We start from the raw sequence: 17,358 nt of genomic DNA, 5'->3' as shown, positions 1-17,358 counted from the left end.
TATAGGAGGGGCTAGAGCCTAGAGCCCCTCAAAAATCAGTCACAAGATGGACAGTATTTATATTGGCCACATGACGTCTCAATCCTAAACAAACGTTAAGAGTCCATAGACCTGGCTGCCATTCGTTTTTGTTAAGTGTCTAAACAAGCATTACAAGTCCATAGACTTGGTTGCCATATGACGTAATTTCAAAAGCCAGGAATTGGCGGGGCTAGCGCCACTGACTCAAAAACATAGACGAAACCTCATTTCTATAGTATACCCATTTACTCTCACTTTGGAGAAGATTTTCTTTTCCTTTTTCAAAATGTCTTGACAATACAGATTGATATACACATGCGCAGGGCTTTTGCAACAAATGACTATTATTGGTTTAAATGAATGGTTTCAATATAGCTGCCAATGCCACGCCTACACATCGCCCACACGCGTGTCCAGTGTTTACGGTATTTCGGAAAATAAACTAAATACATGTGGGGGAGCGGTCCGCTCTCCGGGCCGTGCTCACTGAGATGGGAGGGGAGCCTTGCCTGCCTAAATCTCCCCCAAATCCTTGCGATTTAGCCATGTTGAAACTATGGATAAGTGGAGCAGGGTTTGGTTCAAGCAGGTCCACAATGAATGAACCACGTACCCAGTTTGTCTTCAGTGTTATAAATCGTGGGGCATTAATCCATTTTGGGTCGGGAACCCCTTTCGGTGTTTTAAACATTGTTATACTTTAGCTATTGAAAAATAGGGCGCGTTATGAGCTTGTAGGTCTGCCATTTTTGAAAAATCGTTAAAATGTGCCTCAAATCTTTTCGAAAATAGTCATGATTTAGAAAACATTTTTTATCAGGTGCAGTACCATGGCAGTTTCACTACAAACAGGATAAAGGACCACGGTTCTGCACATGACCGGTTACTGAACACCGCTAATTTGTACGGTTATGTTTAAAAATAATAATTATGGATTCTGTTAAATGTTTATTTTATTACAAAGCATTTTGTGCTGCCGTCTTGGCCACGAGTCCCTTGTAAAAATAGATTGAGTAGTCAATAGGGACTACACCTGTTAAAATAAAAAAGGTGAAAAAAAAAAAGATTATACAAAACTCCAATAAAATATCACTTACCGACACTGTAGATAGGTTTTCTTTATTTAAAATTCTATGTTTTACACACAGACAATCTACAGATGAGTCAATGTACAAAAGTAAACACATCATTTATATTTGACACACAGAAGAATGGCCAGAAAAGACCTTGTCGAAGGCACTGAAACACCAAGAGGAGAATGTGAAAAAGATACAGAGCCACGTCGACCAGAACGACCCAGCAGAGTCTAGTTACAACAACAAGGAGAGAAGCTGGAGCAAAACCAAAGACCATGACGTTTTTTACATCACCATCCACGTTTGTGCAGTGTAACGTTGGCCTGGCATGACCAGACTAATGTCACTGCATAGATATTAGTCTGGAACTTGGCTGTGGAAGATACATTTCCAAGTGGCGGTTTACAAACAGATTCCAACGTCACCGCAAAAAAAAAAAAAGAAAAAAAAGTCTCCTCACTTTGAACAGTGGGCTCTGATCGGTCACCCACAACTCTGGGGTTGAGCAAAATGTAATTCAAGCTGAGTGAGTGCCAGATCAATCTAGCCCAGGGATTTGTTTTTCTTGTCCTGTGGTAGATTTGTCTGGTTTCCAGGCTACTGTGTAACCCGGGCTGTGCTGGATGGATGGATGGGTGGGTGGGTGGTGGTTGTGTAGGAATGCACAGGTGAGAGAGGATAGGGGGGGAGGGGGGGGCAGCTTGCACGACAACACTTCACTGAAATCCATTCCAGGTGGCTCTCATTCTCTGGAATTCAAAGGCAAGTCCTTAAAAGAGATGTCTCATGGGACCATGGCTCACCACAAGGGGCCCCTAGCTCTCCAGTCTCCACCTCTCTGGTGCCATCGTGGCGTTCCACAGTCCCAGGTCATCCCCGGAGCCCGCGCAATCACTACCAGGTGAGAATCCATCCATCCATCCATCCATCCCTCTTTCTTGTTGTTGGTTTTTTCCTCTTTTTTTCCTTTTAAATCGGGTCCGTCATCAGTCCTACCGCGGGCTGTACAACAACTGTACAGGAGCCCTTATTCGCAAATTATCCCCCATCCACGCACATGGCACAGGGGGAAACGGGGAACGAACACAGTGAGATCTTTTTGAAGTGGGGAAAGGGGGCAGTGTTACCAGCTATAAAGCACAGAGTTTGGCGTTTGGCACAGGGCCTTTTATCGTTACAGCAGTCCTTAAAAAGCCCCTGCCAAGGCATCTGGTTCATGTTTAAGACCTGGAATTGGATCCGTTTGTGTGGCAACTCCAAAAGGGCACTATAGTCCGAGAAGGCTTACGTTTAGGTTTAGTCGCGGGGCCAGATTGCTCAGTACATGGGAAATGAAAACATAACCATACACGTAGAGCCAAAAACATACATGCATATACAGTATATATATATATATATATGTGTACATATTATAGACTTAATTGAACATGAAACGCATCTCACGGTATTAGCAGACAGATATGGTATTAGTGGCTCGTAGTGGCAAGCGAGGAGGGTGATTGCACAAAAACCTAAAACAGCGCCGGCATGGAGAATCCTTCCACGAGTAAATAAAACACGTCTCGTATTTCAAATAAATTAACGCCATTATCAAAATGGCCCTCTCGTTCTCTCCTTCTATAATAATAACAACACAACAACAACAGAACACAATGTAACAAGAACTAATTTAAAATGAAGCAAAAAAAGAAAAGAAAAAAAGATCGAAAGAAAGGGTAAGGATTAAAGGAAAATGTCCATGGTCTTTTAAATGGCAGTGATTTCTTTACACTCTAGTAGTGGTATGTCACTGTTCAAAAAGATAATCTAAGACAAGCTATCCACGTCAATGTATACTACCACTCTGCAGTCCATTTCACAAAACCATTCAATCAATATCGCTCAGATTACTTTTTGGAAAATAAGTAACGCTGGCCAACATGCTAGTGACTAAAAAAGAAAAAAACATTCTAAAGGTGAATCTGTCCCGGTCTGGAGATCTATTGGCACCGTTATGGGCATTAAGAGGTCAGACCTGATGATCTGGCGGTGTGAACACGTTTACGACTCAATCCCTCCGGCGGCGTCTAGTCGGACCAGTCAGAGCTGCTCCCATTAGTGGCCACATTTTGACACTAATGTGGGCAGATCTCGGGGGACACCTCGTAGAACGAGGTGAGCGGCGACACGGTGATTGGAATATTCGGTTGACACAAACGCATCTCAAAATGACGGCTAGTATAGCGTACGCTGGCATTAAAATGACTTGTTAACCCATTTTGGGGGCGGGAATTCCTTTTGGCGTTATAGCGTTATGTTATGCTTTAGCTATTGAAAAATAGCGCGGCGGACGACTGACATAGAAACATAGCCTTTTCAGAAAACTGTTGAGAATCTGATCTCAGGTCAAAATGGGTTAATATACACCGTATCCCTCTGATGAACTATGTAAGCCCCCCATGTACAACTGAACAAACAAGTCAGGTAACAGCTCAGCAAGTTGTCTAAAATGTCTGCAAATTAGATACTGCATCTCATTTGATGACCATGTTATTACTGTTGGCTGTTGCTACTTCACTCTTCACTATTGGCTGCATGTCGGCCGTTGGCGGTATTGGCGGTATTCGTTACAACTTAAGACTTTAAAGACAGATCTTGTGCGATCCTTTCATCAACTCGGAACGCGAGTGGAAACTCGAAGGCGTCTTATCTATTTTTGGAGGAATGTCCACAGCCCGTCTTCTGGCATGTGGCCAGGTTAAGGTGCTCTGGGAAAATGGGATCAACCTAGCCATGATTATATTTTCGACAACATTGAACGCTCTTATCGTCTTTCTGTCCGTATCATAGTGCCTTCATCACTGCCAGCTGAGTTGATTCTGTACACAAAAAAAAAGGCCATTCAAAAAACGGAAACTCACATAATGAAGGATAATATACTGTACACTTCGGCATCAGCAACGACGCTTAAAAACCATTAAGCTCCTCTCTGTACCATCGGGAGGAGAGGAGGTCATCTCTTTGAGAAGGGAGCTCGGGCGCCCGGCAACAGGGCACGGTCCCCTCAGTCAATCCAGTGGTTTGAAGGGGGGGGGGGGGGGGGTATAGGTGCAGTGTATAAGTGGTTGACACATCTGGTGCTTGCTGCTGCGAGGCTGTAAAAGCTGTCGACTGACTGAGGCTATTAGGTTGACCCCCCCCCCGGGGGGGTCAAACGGCAACATATTGTACGCTGCGCGGAATGAAGAATCCATATATTGGAGGCACTAATAGAACGGGGGGGGTCGTCTCGCGTGAAGATTGCGAGTCGTCGGCGTGCTGTGTGGATAAAACACAGACAGCTAAAACTGAAGGTCACGGGTCACGACCCTCTCATACAAGAGCTACAGTACATACTGTCTAGGACAAACAAAACGAAGATCGCAGCCCTCTTGGTCGGGCCCTCGTTACGTGTGCTTTGTTGGGGTATACTGTAGCAGCGTTGGCAGCCCCAACAAGGACCCCCCCCCACCCCTGCATGCAGCGTATATAGCAGGGCCCCCCCCGGGGGGGTCACACGGGCCCCGTGTTGTGATGGTGGTAGTTGTAATGGTTGTTCTGCTCGGCGTCGGCGATCTGCAGGCTGGGCTTCCGCTCCGGCTCGTCGCTCTCCTCCGTCTCCGGGCTGGTGTTGGTGCAGCGCGGCGGGCGCTTCTTGAAGAAGTCCGACACAAAGTGAACCTGCGGATGATGGAGAGAGAGAGAAGAGGAGAGGGTCGGTGGTGGTGCTGTTGTTGTTGTTCAGCTGGAGACTAGCCCGTTCTGACCCGAGATCGGATTCTAAAAATGTCTTCTACATCCTGACAGTTTTCTGAAAAAGCTATGTTTCTAATGTCAGTCGTTCTTCGATTTTTCAAAAAATAGCAGACCTACAAGCTCGTAGCGCGCCACTCGGTGGCGCGCTACGAGCTTGTAGATCTGCTATTGTTTCAATAGCGAAAGCATAACATAATGCTAACACCAAAAATGGGTTCCCGCTCGAAATGGGCTAATCTTTTCCCAGGGAGAAGTGTACGCGAAGGACGTAAGGGGATGTAAAGCATGCGAGAGGGCTGGGGTGGAAAGTGTGATTGCACATGTCTGGAAGGACCTGTTCATTGCACCAGCTGCTCCGTGCACGCACACATGTGTACGTGCACACTCACACATGTGCGTGCACACTCACACACACACACACACACACACACACACATACGTCTGAGGGGAACACACAGGGAGACACAAGGCCCGTTCGGCCTCTAGAAACCATAAAATATTGTGCCCCAGGAGGGTCTCAAATTGCACACAGCAGTCCGAATGCCCAGTCTCACTTTCCAATATGAATCACACATGGGCACGCACACACACACACACACACAGGCGGTCAGGCGCACACATTGCACATTATACACCAGCCCGGAATTCCACAAGACATTCTGACAGCACTTCAATCAGAACAGGGAAGTGGTCAAACAATAAAACAGCCAGCTGGACGACGCGCTTCAGGAGGGCCAAACAACTGTTGCCCGGAGACCTGCCTGGTGGAGGAATCTCACAGTGAGCAAGAAAATGACTTTTTCTCTTTAACACATAGACTGCTACAGGTTCTAGCGGACCCTGGCTTACTGGTGCTGAAGGCTTAACATGGGCTTTTTGAACTTTTTGGGGGGCCCACAGCGAGGGGCCTCTTATAGCGAGAATCACAATCGCATAAATAAAAAGAAAGCCCAACTTGTCCACTTCAATTTAAAAAAAAAATTATGATTCTACCATCTTCCATTCTGGAGATATTGACCTTTTTCTAACACCTGCTTTTGCCTGCACGCTGCTTGTGAAAAAAAACAACAGAGATATGGAGGCCTGAAGTTGACAGACATTTCAGTTCAGTTTTTTTAGTTCAAAAGACCGATATAAAATTGAGCACAAATAATATCCTATACAAACCATATACCGAATGAAAGCCCTGAATGTCTACTTTTAGGAGGAAAACAGTACACATTGTACACATATACAGTTTGTCACTAATTGGCTATTGAATGCAGCTTGCGCCCACCAGAGAACTTTAGAGAAGGCATGGACCCGAAGAACTATTATTCACAAAATAAGGCCTATAGCGACATGTACATACTATATACCGTATGAAACAGTAGACTCTCTGCTTTCATAAGAAAAATACCACCCAGAAAAATCACACCCCTGTGAAGTGAGCAGTGCAATTGCACTGCTCACTTCACAGGGGTGTGATTTTTATTATTATTACAGTATTAGTATTTTTCTTATGAAAGCAGAGAGTCGACTGTTTCATACGGTATATAGTATGTACATGTCGCTATAGGCCTTATTTTGTGAATAATAGTTATTCAGGCCCATGCCATCTCTAAAGTTCTCTGAAAAAGATAATTTTAGAGAGCATGGACCTAACAACTAAATATTCACAAAATAAGGCCTATAGCGACATGTACATACTATATACCGTATGAAACAGAATACTCTCTGCTTTCATAAGAAAAATACTAATACTGTAATAATAATAGAAATCACACCCCAGTGAAGTGAGCAGTGCAATGTTGCACTGCTCACTTCACAACATTGCACTGCTCACTTCACAGGGGTGTGATTTTTATTATTACGAGTAAGACGCGCGAACGCGGAAGGCGAACGCAGATCGTAAATTGCAATAACAATTAGAATAAATTACAGACATGATCTGCAGGGTGTCATAGTTAGTGCTTGGACCACGCCAGCTCCATATATGGTCACAAAAGACGCCATCACACTCATGTCACCATGACTCAGCCATAACCATATAAGGAGTCCCCAAAGCAGGACCACGCCATCACACTCATGTCACCATGACTCACAAATCACTCAGCTCCATATATGGGCACAAAAGGGCCAGGTCCACATATACAGTAAGCGGGACAGACAGACACACACACACACACACACACACACAGACAGACAGACAGACAGACAGACAGACAGACAGACGTGATCTGCTAGGTCTCATAGTAAGTGCTCATTGCATTCGCAATTACAGTATTAGTTTTTTTCTTATGAAAGCAGAGAGTCTTGATGCACATTATCTGATCATAAAACGGACTTGGAAACTTTCTTCAATCGTAGCCCCATATGTGCCCTCTCCCTACGCTCATTGAACTCATTCTGTGATTCGAGCTACAAACAATCGCAGTAACGGGGGGGGGGGGGCAACTAGGCTTTGAGGAAATGATCTTGCATAATCAACATTATTGTCGATTGTCGTGTGCCGCTCCAAACATGTCCAGACATACCACTAACCTCATCGATCCAGTCTCGCGTATCTATAAGGTGAGACGCGAGACTGGATCGGATTGTGTCTGGACATGTTTGGGAAAAAAAACAAGAAAAACAACGAGATGGATGCGGCAGCAGCACGTCAACGTATTTGGAAGAAAAAAAACGAGAAAGCACCACCTGTCGTTGCAAGACAAACACCCGTATGTTGCTGATAGACAGATAATAATCGATCCGATTTTGTCCTGCCGTTCATTTTATCACATTAGGTGCAGGGCAGGCTGCTCGACGGTGAGTTTATAATAGCCTGTTGTAACGAGAAAGGGGGATGGATTGGATGGTTGGATGCGCGCAGCGCAGCAGCGCAGCAGCAGCAGCAGTACGGCTTGCGATCAGCGACCAACGTATCATGGCGGGCCCTCGATAATGATGTGCAATCTGTCCATGACTAACTCCACATGTGTCTGGCAAACGTTACGTTATGAAATCAAATGCCGATCGTTGCAGGTTTATATACGGGCAGAGAGCAAATCGCGTTGTATCTTGTTCCGAGAATGAGAGCGCAAGCCTTGCAGTTGAAAGCAGTGGGGACTCGGGAGTGGGGGGGGAACTGCCAATGCGATCCAAGAGGAAGAGACCCCCCCCCCCACCATTCTCCCTCGGGAGAAACCATGTAGAAACAGGAGGGGAGGGGGAATCGAGTGTATTCACACAAACAAGAGCATTGTCCCATCCATTTTAGATCCCCTGACATCTGCGTTGGTCTATGCCGGACGGCCGTATCCATTACGTCGTACGTCCTCGCATAGACCAACCAATAGGCGGTGCCAGACGCTTCTCAGACCAACACCTCTTTTCAGCAGGGGGGGGTTTTAACTCTTTTTAGAGCCGATCGGTGTTACATTATGAGTTGTCCGGGCGCAAATATAGTTGAACTATAGTAATCAATAAAATAACGTTTTTTGGACCATAAAACGTATAAAAACGTTATGCGCTTCTTGCGCTTGGCTATAATAAAACGTTTAAAAACGCTTTCAGCATTCTATGAGTTAAATGTTTGTCCCATGAGAGCTCCGAACTGAGCACATGCTTCCTTCAATGCGTGAGGAGTGAGCAGGCCGTTTCTCATCACCCGAACAGCGGGGAGTTTCCCTGGTTGGACGTAGCGCGTGGAAGGAACACGGTATTCCAACCAGTTCCTTTCCCCTCCATCAGGCGCCCCGGGCTGACCAGGAGCAAGGACTATTAAAAAGAGGACTGGAAGCAAAGACCATGTTGGTGGACCTCCATGGTGCTCCCTGGAAGGAAAGAAACATGCGCAATGGGCTATATGCAGCCAACGCTTCCACGTTCAGCTTCCTTGGTCTCAACTGCGCATGTTTCTTTCCTTCCAGGGAGCAACATGGAGTCCACCGTACGGTCTTCGTTTCCCGTCCTCATTTAATAGTCCTTGACCAGGAGTAGGTAGTATATAGAGACCAGCAAGGATTACTGCGCGTTATTTGTGAGGGTACCTATACCCTATGGGGACACGAGGAGAACATGCGAACTCCACACAGAAAGGCCCTTTTGTTGGGTGTATGGGCGCTGATGGGACGCGGAGGAAAGAACATCCCCAGCGTTTAACTTAAATATACGGAAAATACTATTTGGGTTTTACGCCAAGAAATCTACAAGCTCATAGCGCGGCACCGAGTGCCGCACTACGAGCTTGTAGATCAGCTATTTTCGAGTGGTGCAACCACTCCAAGGAACAGCAATGTCCGTGTCCCTGTGTCCGCCTATGTGACGTTAACCTATGTGACGTTAATGAGCACCAGGGGCGCTGTTGTGCCAGAAACAGAGAGAGAGAGAGACAGTGCTGCACTGTTGCCTGCTAATGAGAGAGAGAGAGAGAGAGAGAGAGAGAGAGAGGGAGAGAGGGTGGGAGAGAGGGGAGTTGCACCACTCAGTTCACACGGGTGTGATTTTTCAAAAATCGTGAAAATGTGGCGCATATGAATATATATATATATTCTTTTCAGAGCAGCGGGTTATAAGACGAGTCGACGAAATCAATCAACAGTGATTGGAAGAGCACTAGCCGTGCAGAAGGAGCAGCGCCACTCACGTTGAGCACGGCGATGAGCGCCCCCTGCAGCAGGCCCACCAGCACGTCGCTCCAGTGGTGCTTGTAGTCGGAGACCCGCGTGTAGCCCACGTACACCGCGAAGGCCACCAGGAAGAACTGGATGGTGGGCCGGAGGAGACGGGCCCACTTGGCCACCAGCCTCGCCTGGACATACAGCTGCATGGAGGAGGGGGAGAGAGACAGACAGACAGACAGAGAGAGAGAGAGAGAGAGAGAGAGAAGTCAAGGGCACAGTGAGAAAGAGCATGTTTATTTATTCAAGCATTCCTTTCCGTTATTTCACAATTCTTCTGGCCTTCTGAAATGTCGTCTTTCTGACCAAACAAGGCAACGACATGATTTCGGAGAAGAGACGCTATTATGACTGGCGCGAGCGAGCCATCTGTTTGCATTGGTTGGCGTTTGTCAAATGTTGTCGAAGGCTTGTCGAAGTTGCTGACGAAAGGGGGTGAGGTAATGCGGCTTTAAACATTTCTTGGACCTTGGCACTTTCAATGTTTTTCTCGGGTAAACTTATATGGCATACATTATCAGGCCGGTCCAGATCCCAGCAATAAAATAAGAGGTGATAACTCGCATGCACTGTCTAAGCCCTAAGGTCAAAGAAAACCAGTTGACTTATATAGTAGGTGAGCGGTAAAATGTGTGACCAACTGGAAAAAATGAATATAATTTTAAATATCCCCTACTATGAACTGAAACTCCTTTTTAGCGCATTTTGGGCGGGAACCCCTTTTGGTGTTTCAAACATTATGTTATAATTTAGCTATTGGAAAATAGCAGATCTACAAGCTCATAGCTCGCCACTCGGTGGCGCGCTACGAGCTTGTAGGTCTGCTATTTATTTATTTTAATCGTAAAAATGTGGCGCAAACCTTTGAAAATATATTCTTTCAAAGTGAATGTTTTTAAATCAGGTCTAAATGGGTTAAAAAGGAGGAGGAAGAAGAAAAATAAGAAACTGGCAAAAAAGGCACACAGATTCCTGGCGTTCCGGTACAAGCCGGTTTTGTCGGAGGCGTGGTGGATGTTGGCACTACGGCAGAGCCCCCCTGCCATCCAGCCACTCCGACTCAGCGACGAACACTGCAGGGCGCTTGTACGCTTAATACACTAGACAGTATATAAGCTGGACATCTGCAAAGCTTAGCTCCGTTTTGCTTGGAGCCAATAACCAAAATACTACCGATTCTAGCTAGTAGTAGGAGTGACATTTCAGTCTCTTATTTCAACTGCTGTTGCCAAACGAGGTTCAGAGGAGGATGACAGATTGCTTTGCTTGGCCCCCTCGAAGCACACCGACGTCTAGCAGCACAGGCAGCGCCCTGGCCCTTCACACACACAGACAGACCCAAGGCCGCAGAGGGCAGTGAACTGGACAGACAGAGGGGGGGTCAGAGAACCGTCCTGGTGTCGCCTTCATCGTCGGCTCTGAGAAACTGCAGCGTGTCTCCTTTCAGCTCATTTGTCTGAGTGTCTAACATTCTTCTCTATATGTCCACAGGCACTGTCTCTAGGAAATACACCCAGCACAACACAACACAACACGACACAATCAGTCACTTCAGTACCGATCTAAAAACAGAAACATGACATCAGATCATGATTCCGTCCGGGCGCTCTCATGAGACCGATTCATATGATGTGAAATGTGTTCACATGGGAGTACCGCTCAGCGGATATAGAAGGCTTTTTGTTCTACTTACCGCTAGGAAGAGCATGCAGTACATTCCAAACGAAGAGTGACCGGAATAGAAGGATAACCTGGAGAACAACAACAATACAAAGAGACGCCGTGAATGACCCCACCGCAGCTCAAACACGCCGCCAGAATGACATCGTTAACGTTAAGTCAAATTAAGGCGTCCCTCAAATCAATGTCCCCCGTGTGTTTTGACCCATTTAGGCCTGACGTCGACATTTTAAAAATGTCTTTTTTTAAATGTCTTTTTTTTCTGAAAAACCTCATGTTTCTATATCAGTGGTTCTCAATATTTCATGTTAAGGACCCGCAAAAATATATGAAATTGCCTGCTGACCCCCCCATCTGAAAATGTGTTGTTTCAGGGACCACCTCTAAGAAGCAAAGATTTGAGTTACAAACGTTCGCTCTGAAAGAGTATATATTCAAAGCTGGACTCCTGGACTCACCTGGACTCCGTGACGTCTCGAGGCCTGCCGGTGCAGTTGATCTCCAGCGCGTAGCCCTTGCAGGCGACCTTGGGGGCGCAGACGGCCATGAAGTTGGGCCTCGGCCGGCCGATGGTGAACTTGGCCAGGTCCGTCAGCGACTGGCTGACGGCCGCCCCGAACAGGAAGGTGCCCAGGACCTTGTAGAGCGCGGCCACGTACTGGTTGAAGTCGGAGTTGGAGTAGATCCTCTTGCTGTAGACCAGATAGGCCTCTCCGGACGAGACCTGGCCGGGGGGGGGGGGGGGTAAAAAGAGAGAGAAAAAGGAGAAGACAAGAGATCGTGTTATTCAGACGTTTTCGTTATTGCAGTTTTGAGAGAAGATTAAATATCCCTGAAGCTAAAACCATTAAACCGTTTCATATCCTGTGTGTGTCACTGGAATATTCCCTCCCCAACACACAGTACGTTTTTCCCCTTTAAAAAAAAAAACTTTCAGTTATATTAATATAGTAAACAAGTTCCAGTCCACAGCATTTTAGCAGTTGTTGATTTTAGAAAATAGGTTACAACAAGCATGCCAAACATGTCAAAGAGCAGTGAGGATGAATATTTCTCCCATATAAAGAGAACAAAAGGTTTAAATTGTTTTTGTTCACACAAGAGATATAAAGGGGATACGAGCTCGACATCCCACTGCAATATGTATTTTGACATCAATTACGTTGCAGATTAAATTGCATCAAACGTATTAGACAAGTTATGACATAATGTTTTGTGTTGTGTTGTATGAATGGTAAATGTATTGATATGAAATACGTTTTTACCAGCTGCTTGGAAAGCATGCTGGTCTATTATTTGGGGTTTTTTGCAACTGAATGGCTGGAAATGGAAATTAAGAGTTTACATAGTACACAGTACATGCATCAACTTTCCTTAATCTCTTTTTAGTATTAATTAATGACATGTTATCTACTATTAACCCATTTTGGGCTGGAACCTCTTTTGGTGTTTTAATTTATGTTTATGTCGCGAGACATGACCAAAGCATTTCCGGGGGTCCCCAGCCAAAAACGTTGGGAACCCCTGCTCTAAACCAATGGGACAGCATTGCAGCCAGCAACAACCCATCCTACAATAAATGCGCCACGTCTCTGTGTGTGTTTGTGTGTGTGTGTGTGTGTGTGTGTGTGTGTGTGTGTGTGTGTCTGCGTGTGTGTGTCTGCGTGTGTGTGTGTGTGTGTGTCTGCGTGTGTGTGTCTGCGTGTGTATGTGTGTGTGTGTCTGCGTGTGTGTGCGGTTGTAATGCACGTAACTCGAGAACCGTTTGCCCCGCCGACTTCACATTCGACACATGTGTTCCCACACCCCCGCAGCCAGCCAGCCACCTGTGCAATTTCCAGCCTCTGCCTCAGCCAATTGACTGCCATGGCAACCCCCACATCTGCAAATTGATTACTTAACCACTCCACTTTTCCACAGTCAGTTTGGACTCTTCAGACACAGGCAGACCGGCAGATAAAGATCTCCACGTGGGACACAGACCGAACGGGTATTATTAATTAGGTTCCCAAGTTGCATCGTTCTCAAGTGTTTGGAAGTGTGTGTGTGTGTGTGTGTGTGTGTGTGTGTGTGTGTGTGTGCAGCTGGTGAAATATGATTTTTGGGCTTGTTTTCTTGTATGATATTGGTTGAGAGACCCCAGGGAAAGTAGCTACTGTAACTGTACAGTGAGCTAATAATGGGTGCAGTGCTGCACGATTCTTGCTCAAATGTGAACCTCGATTTCTCATGCGATTGTCATTTCTTCCCACTAGACCTGTACATTGCCTGTCGGCTGCACCGGCTTACAGTATACTTGGGAAAGATGCAACTTGGGAACCTAATAATACCCGTTGTCATAGCACCCATTTTAACTATCTCTGTGTGTCCCACATGGAGATCTCTGTATCTGCCTATGTCTGAAGAGTGCAAACTGACTGACTGTGAAAAGTGGACTGGTTAGGTTAGGGCATGGGTTTTCAAAAGGTGGTCCGTGGACCACTGGCGGTCCGTGAAGGTATTGCTTGTGGTCCCTGACCATGCATTTAGTAGTGTAGGAAAGGGAAGATTTGTATTTTAATTTATTGTATTGACCACAAGTTGAGAAACAATGCAGTAAATGCCGTGGTGACATGATGATGACGCTCGATCGATCGATCAGTTACTGGGAAGTCGGACGTCGAACTTCCACAGAAAAGGGAGTGAGAATCTCATGGGAAAACTGTACCGGATTGCGACTGATGGAGACTCAACCAGAGTCACCATTATAAGGAAATATGCCCATAATTAATTGCATGTGTATGTGTTCATACAGTAAGTTACAATGAACAGCAACATGATTTTAACATGGAAGGTTAATTTCCCCCCCCCCACACCACGCCCATATCCCCCTCCTCCCAACACAACAGTGGTCCCCAACAGGTTGATTCTCAGTCAGGTGGTGGTGGTCCCTGGTTCATAATCAGTTGAAAACCCCTGGGTTAGCGAGTTCAGAGTCTGGTTCAAGGACACGCTACGACACTAGCCTGGAACTCACCTATGCTTTCTATGGCATAGGCAACGCCCGGCAGGATCCGCCGGGAGAAGCTGCTGGACATGAGACTAATTAATTCGAGCGACAGAGAGAGAGAGAGGAATGTGTGAGTGTGCGTAAATTTAACAAAGGTGCAGACGATCAGAAATCAGCAGAGAGAGTGATCGACGTTTGCGCTACTCTATGCCGAATTGAAGTGGACTCGGACACAGACTTTTTTTTTCCCCTCTCTCCCTGGAAATAAAAACGTCTGGGTTTTTCCGAGGCTACTACGACACCGACTCTGGGGGGAGCCCGGGATCGAACTGTGGAACCTTTCCGGTTCACCGAACCGGCAACTCTACCCCCTGAGCCACTGCACTGCCATCCCACCAACCGGCCAACTCACGATGATCACGGTGCAGGAGATGGTGACGGCGGCCAGCAGGCCGTGGGTGATGGTGTCAGACTTCAGGGGGTACATGATGCTCTCGTCGTCGCAGTACACCCCTCTCTGGTACGGCCTGAAGATGATGTTCATGACGATGAAGGGCAGTGCCGCTGCAGTGAGAGCAAAGCAAAAAACAACAACAACAAACACAGCCTGGGTTAGATTGGGGCTTGATTGGGATAATTAGACAGCAGTGGGTTTCAACCTGTGGTCTTTTGAGGGGGTGAATGATTCAACCGGATAAATGATGGAGAGTTGGTAACAAAATGGGCCCTTTATTAGATCTAAAGTTGAAACCAAATGGATTTAAGTTGTCTACACAATTAGAGAATGTAGAAGAATTAATATTTTGATAAACGTTTGCCTGTCTCTCCTATGGTACCGACATCAATACAGCATGGAATTGTGGGAAAAAAGTATTATCCAATGATAACAAAATATTCTTTAGTTTTGGGTCTGAGAGGCTAAATCTCATCAAACGGTGGTCCATATGGCTCAAATGCTGAATTAATAATGGGCCTTGAAATGAAAAAAGGTTGAAAACCACTGGCATAGCCTTAGATTAACAAAATATTACAGGGGAAAAGACTGAAATAGTTTCTGGAGGATCTTGTCCAGTCGATATGACTATTAATACACCGATGCTTGATTGAGACGAACGATCAGTGTTCGCAAAATGATGTGGATAATTCAGGATAATGGAGTCGGGACTGAAAAAACATTGTTTCGCAAAAATAATGGAATGGATGCATAAATAACGCGCCTGTTTTCAGTCTGCGTTTCAGACATGACATCAGCTCCTAATCTGGGAAGTCTCAATGTTCCTCCAAGAAGGTTTAAGCTAAATCATTTTTCTTCCACCTTAATATTTTGATATGCACAAATTATGATGAACAGCCCGGAGGACCCAAACAAGCAGTGCAAACACGTGCGCACGCGCCTGGCAGGGGTTTGCAAAAACAAATGTTGAAGTAGTATTTTTACACATGCAAGCGGGCACAAAACACACACACACACACACACACACACACACACACACACACACACAAACACCTTCAGCGGCTATAAATCTTTAGGGATTTGGGTCATGGTTGTGTGCACACAAACACAAGCCCAAATATAGCTGGCCAACACTCCTGGACGAACGGAGAGAAATGTCCTTGAGTTATCCTGAGGCATTCATCCCAAAAACACCTACGCACGCACACACACGCACACACACACACATACATACTTCCATTTTACCCTGTGTGTGTGTGTGTACGACCTGCTGTTTAAACAGATACAAAGAGTGCGAGAAGGACTTCATGTGCTGCTAAGGGGTGAGTCGGGGTGTGCTTTTACCAACAACCTGGGGCAGACTTGCATGTAGAACCATAGATTGGAGCAAGGGAGGGGCATATTCGACCGAATTATGTGAGGTGAATTCCTACATAGTACTGACTCCACCACATGGCAGGCAGACGGCCAGCCAGCCTTGGGGCCAGCATGAAAAATGCCGATGAGGCCGCACATATATACTAAATGCAAGAAAAACATGTCGTGAAAAAAAAAGTACTGCGCACACTCGAAAAGTGCAGTCTCTCTCTCTCCCACTCCCCAAAGTATTACGTTTCTGTGTAAATCAGCGGCACCAGAAGCCCATTCTTCCAGCATAATGTCTGCAGCTGACATAATCCCGGGCGGACGTCCAGGGACACGTATTGATGAGAGGCCAGGAGTCCACTTCCATACGCCGAGACTAAATATAAATATACATGCAGATGTTCGGGCTTTCGTGGATTTCAGTCGAGGTGAACATTCTAGAAGTCTAGAAAACACCCTTCTGGAATCCTGTGGCTTTCAGCCTTTATGAATGAAGTGGCTCTATAGATGGAATCAACAAAAGATCTTTAAATTTCACCTGGATTCAACCTGGCTGAACCCGAGCATGAATAGAAATGCTGTGCACTATTTGTGAGGTATAAGTTTAGCAAAAGAAAAAAAAAAAAAAACCTGTTAAACCAGATCATCACTACAACTCTAATTTTGCAGGCTGGGGGGGGGGGGATACATCTTTTTTTGAGGGGCGCTATCCCCTCCAATGCATGGCTTTCGTCATGTGGTAGCCAAGTTATGATGTCATTCGTTTTGCCAGCCAAGAGTAAAGTAATGTTTGTTTATAGGGCTGTAAATGACAACGTAAAACGTCATCTGGCTGATATAAATACTGCCCTCGCTGCGCCCCTCACTTCACGCAAGTGTGATTTTTATTTTGTTAAAGGGAATGGGGAAAGTGACATTACATCGTTTTAACTTTCTCATAATAAATGCACTCATATATATCACAAAATGGGGTCTTCGCCGTCATCTACAAACCCTCCCGCTCACTCAGATCAGCCAACGCAGGGAAGCTGGAAGTACCCTCACTAAAAACGCCGGGACAACGCTCCACACGTCCCAAACTCTTCTCCCTTCTGGCTCCAAAACTGTGGAATGCACTTCCCATTGCAGTCAGAACTGCAGCATCACTCCCAATCTTCCGCCGTAGTTTGAAAACCCACCTTTTCAGACTCCATCATGGCCCATAGCACTTACCCCACCCCCTTAGATAGCAATTCTGTAGACTTAGATAGCATTTGATACAGACTTATAGCATGTTATGTAAACAGCATAAGTGCATGTAGTCATAGCACGTCATAGTACATAATGTATATCATAGTAGTATAGATGTATAGCTTA

At 45.8% G+C, this 17,358-nt stretch overlaps 1 protein-coding gene across 2 annotated transcripts in view; it reads right to left on the bottom strand.

Annotated features, from left to right (window-relative positions):
• Positions 1-1,119: 1,119 nt before the first annotated feature.
• The window catches only part of plpp2b (phospholipid phosphatase 2b), a 30,813-nt gene continuing 14,574 nt past the window's right edge, over positions 1,120-17,358 (bottom strand). For both annotated transcript variants that reach the window (XM_080771293.1, XM_080771294.1), the window contains 5 exons: positions 14,596-14,747; positions 11,653-11,918; positions 11,208-11,265; positions 9,481-9,657; positions 1,120-4,796 (listed from right to left, as the gene is read on the bottom strand). In XM_080771293.1, the coding sequence (XP_080627419.1) occupies positions 4,629-4,796; positions 9,481-9,657; positions 11,208-11,265; positions 11,653-11,918; positions 14,596-14,747 (821 nt within the window). In that variant the 3' untranslated portion in view covers positions 1,120-4,628. The remainder of the gene's footprint in view (positions 4,797-9,480; positions 9,658-11,207; positions 11,266-11,652; positions 11,919-14,595; positions 14,748-17,358) is intronic.

Source organism: Protomyctophum bolini, assembly GCF_963924005.1.
Source record: "Protomyctophum bolini genome assembly, chromosome: 8".
In the NCBI taxonomy this organism is placed as follows: Eukaryota; Metazoa; Chordata; class Actinopteri; order Myctophiformes; family Myctophidae; genus Protomyctophum; species Protomyctophum bolini.
The sequence above is the reverse complement of the archived record's forward strand: the minus strand, read 5'-3'. Positions and strand labels throughout refer to the sequence as shown.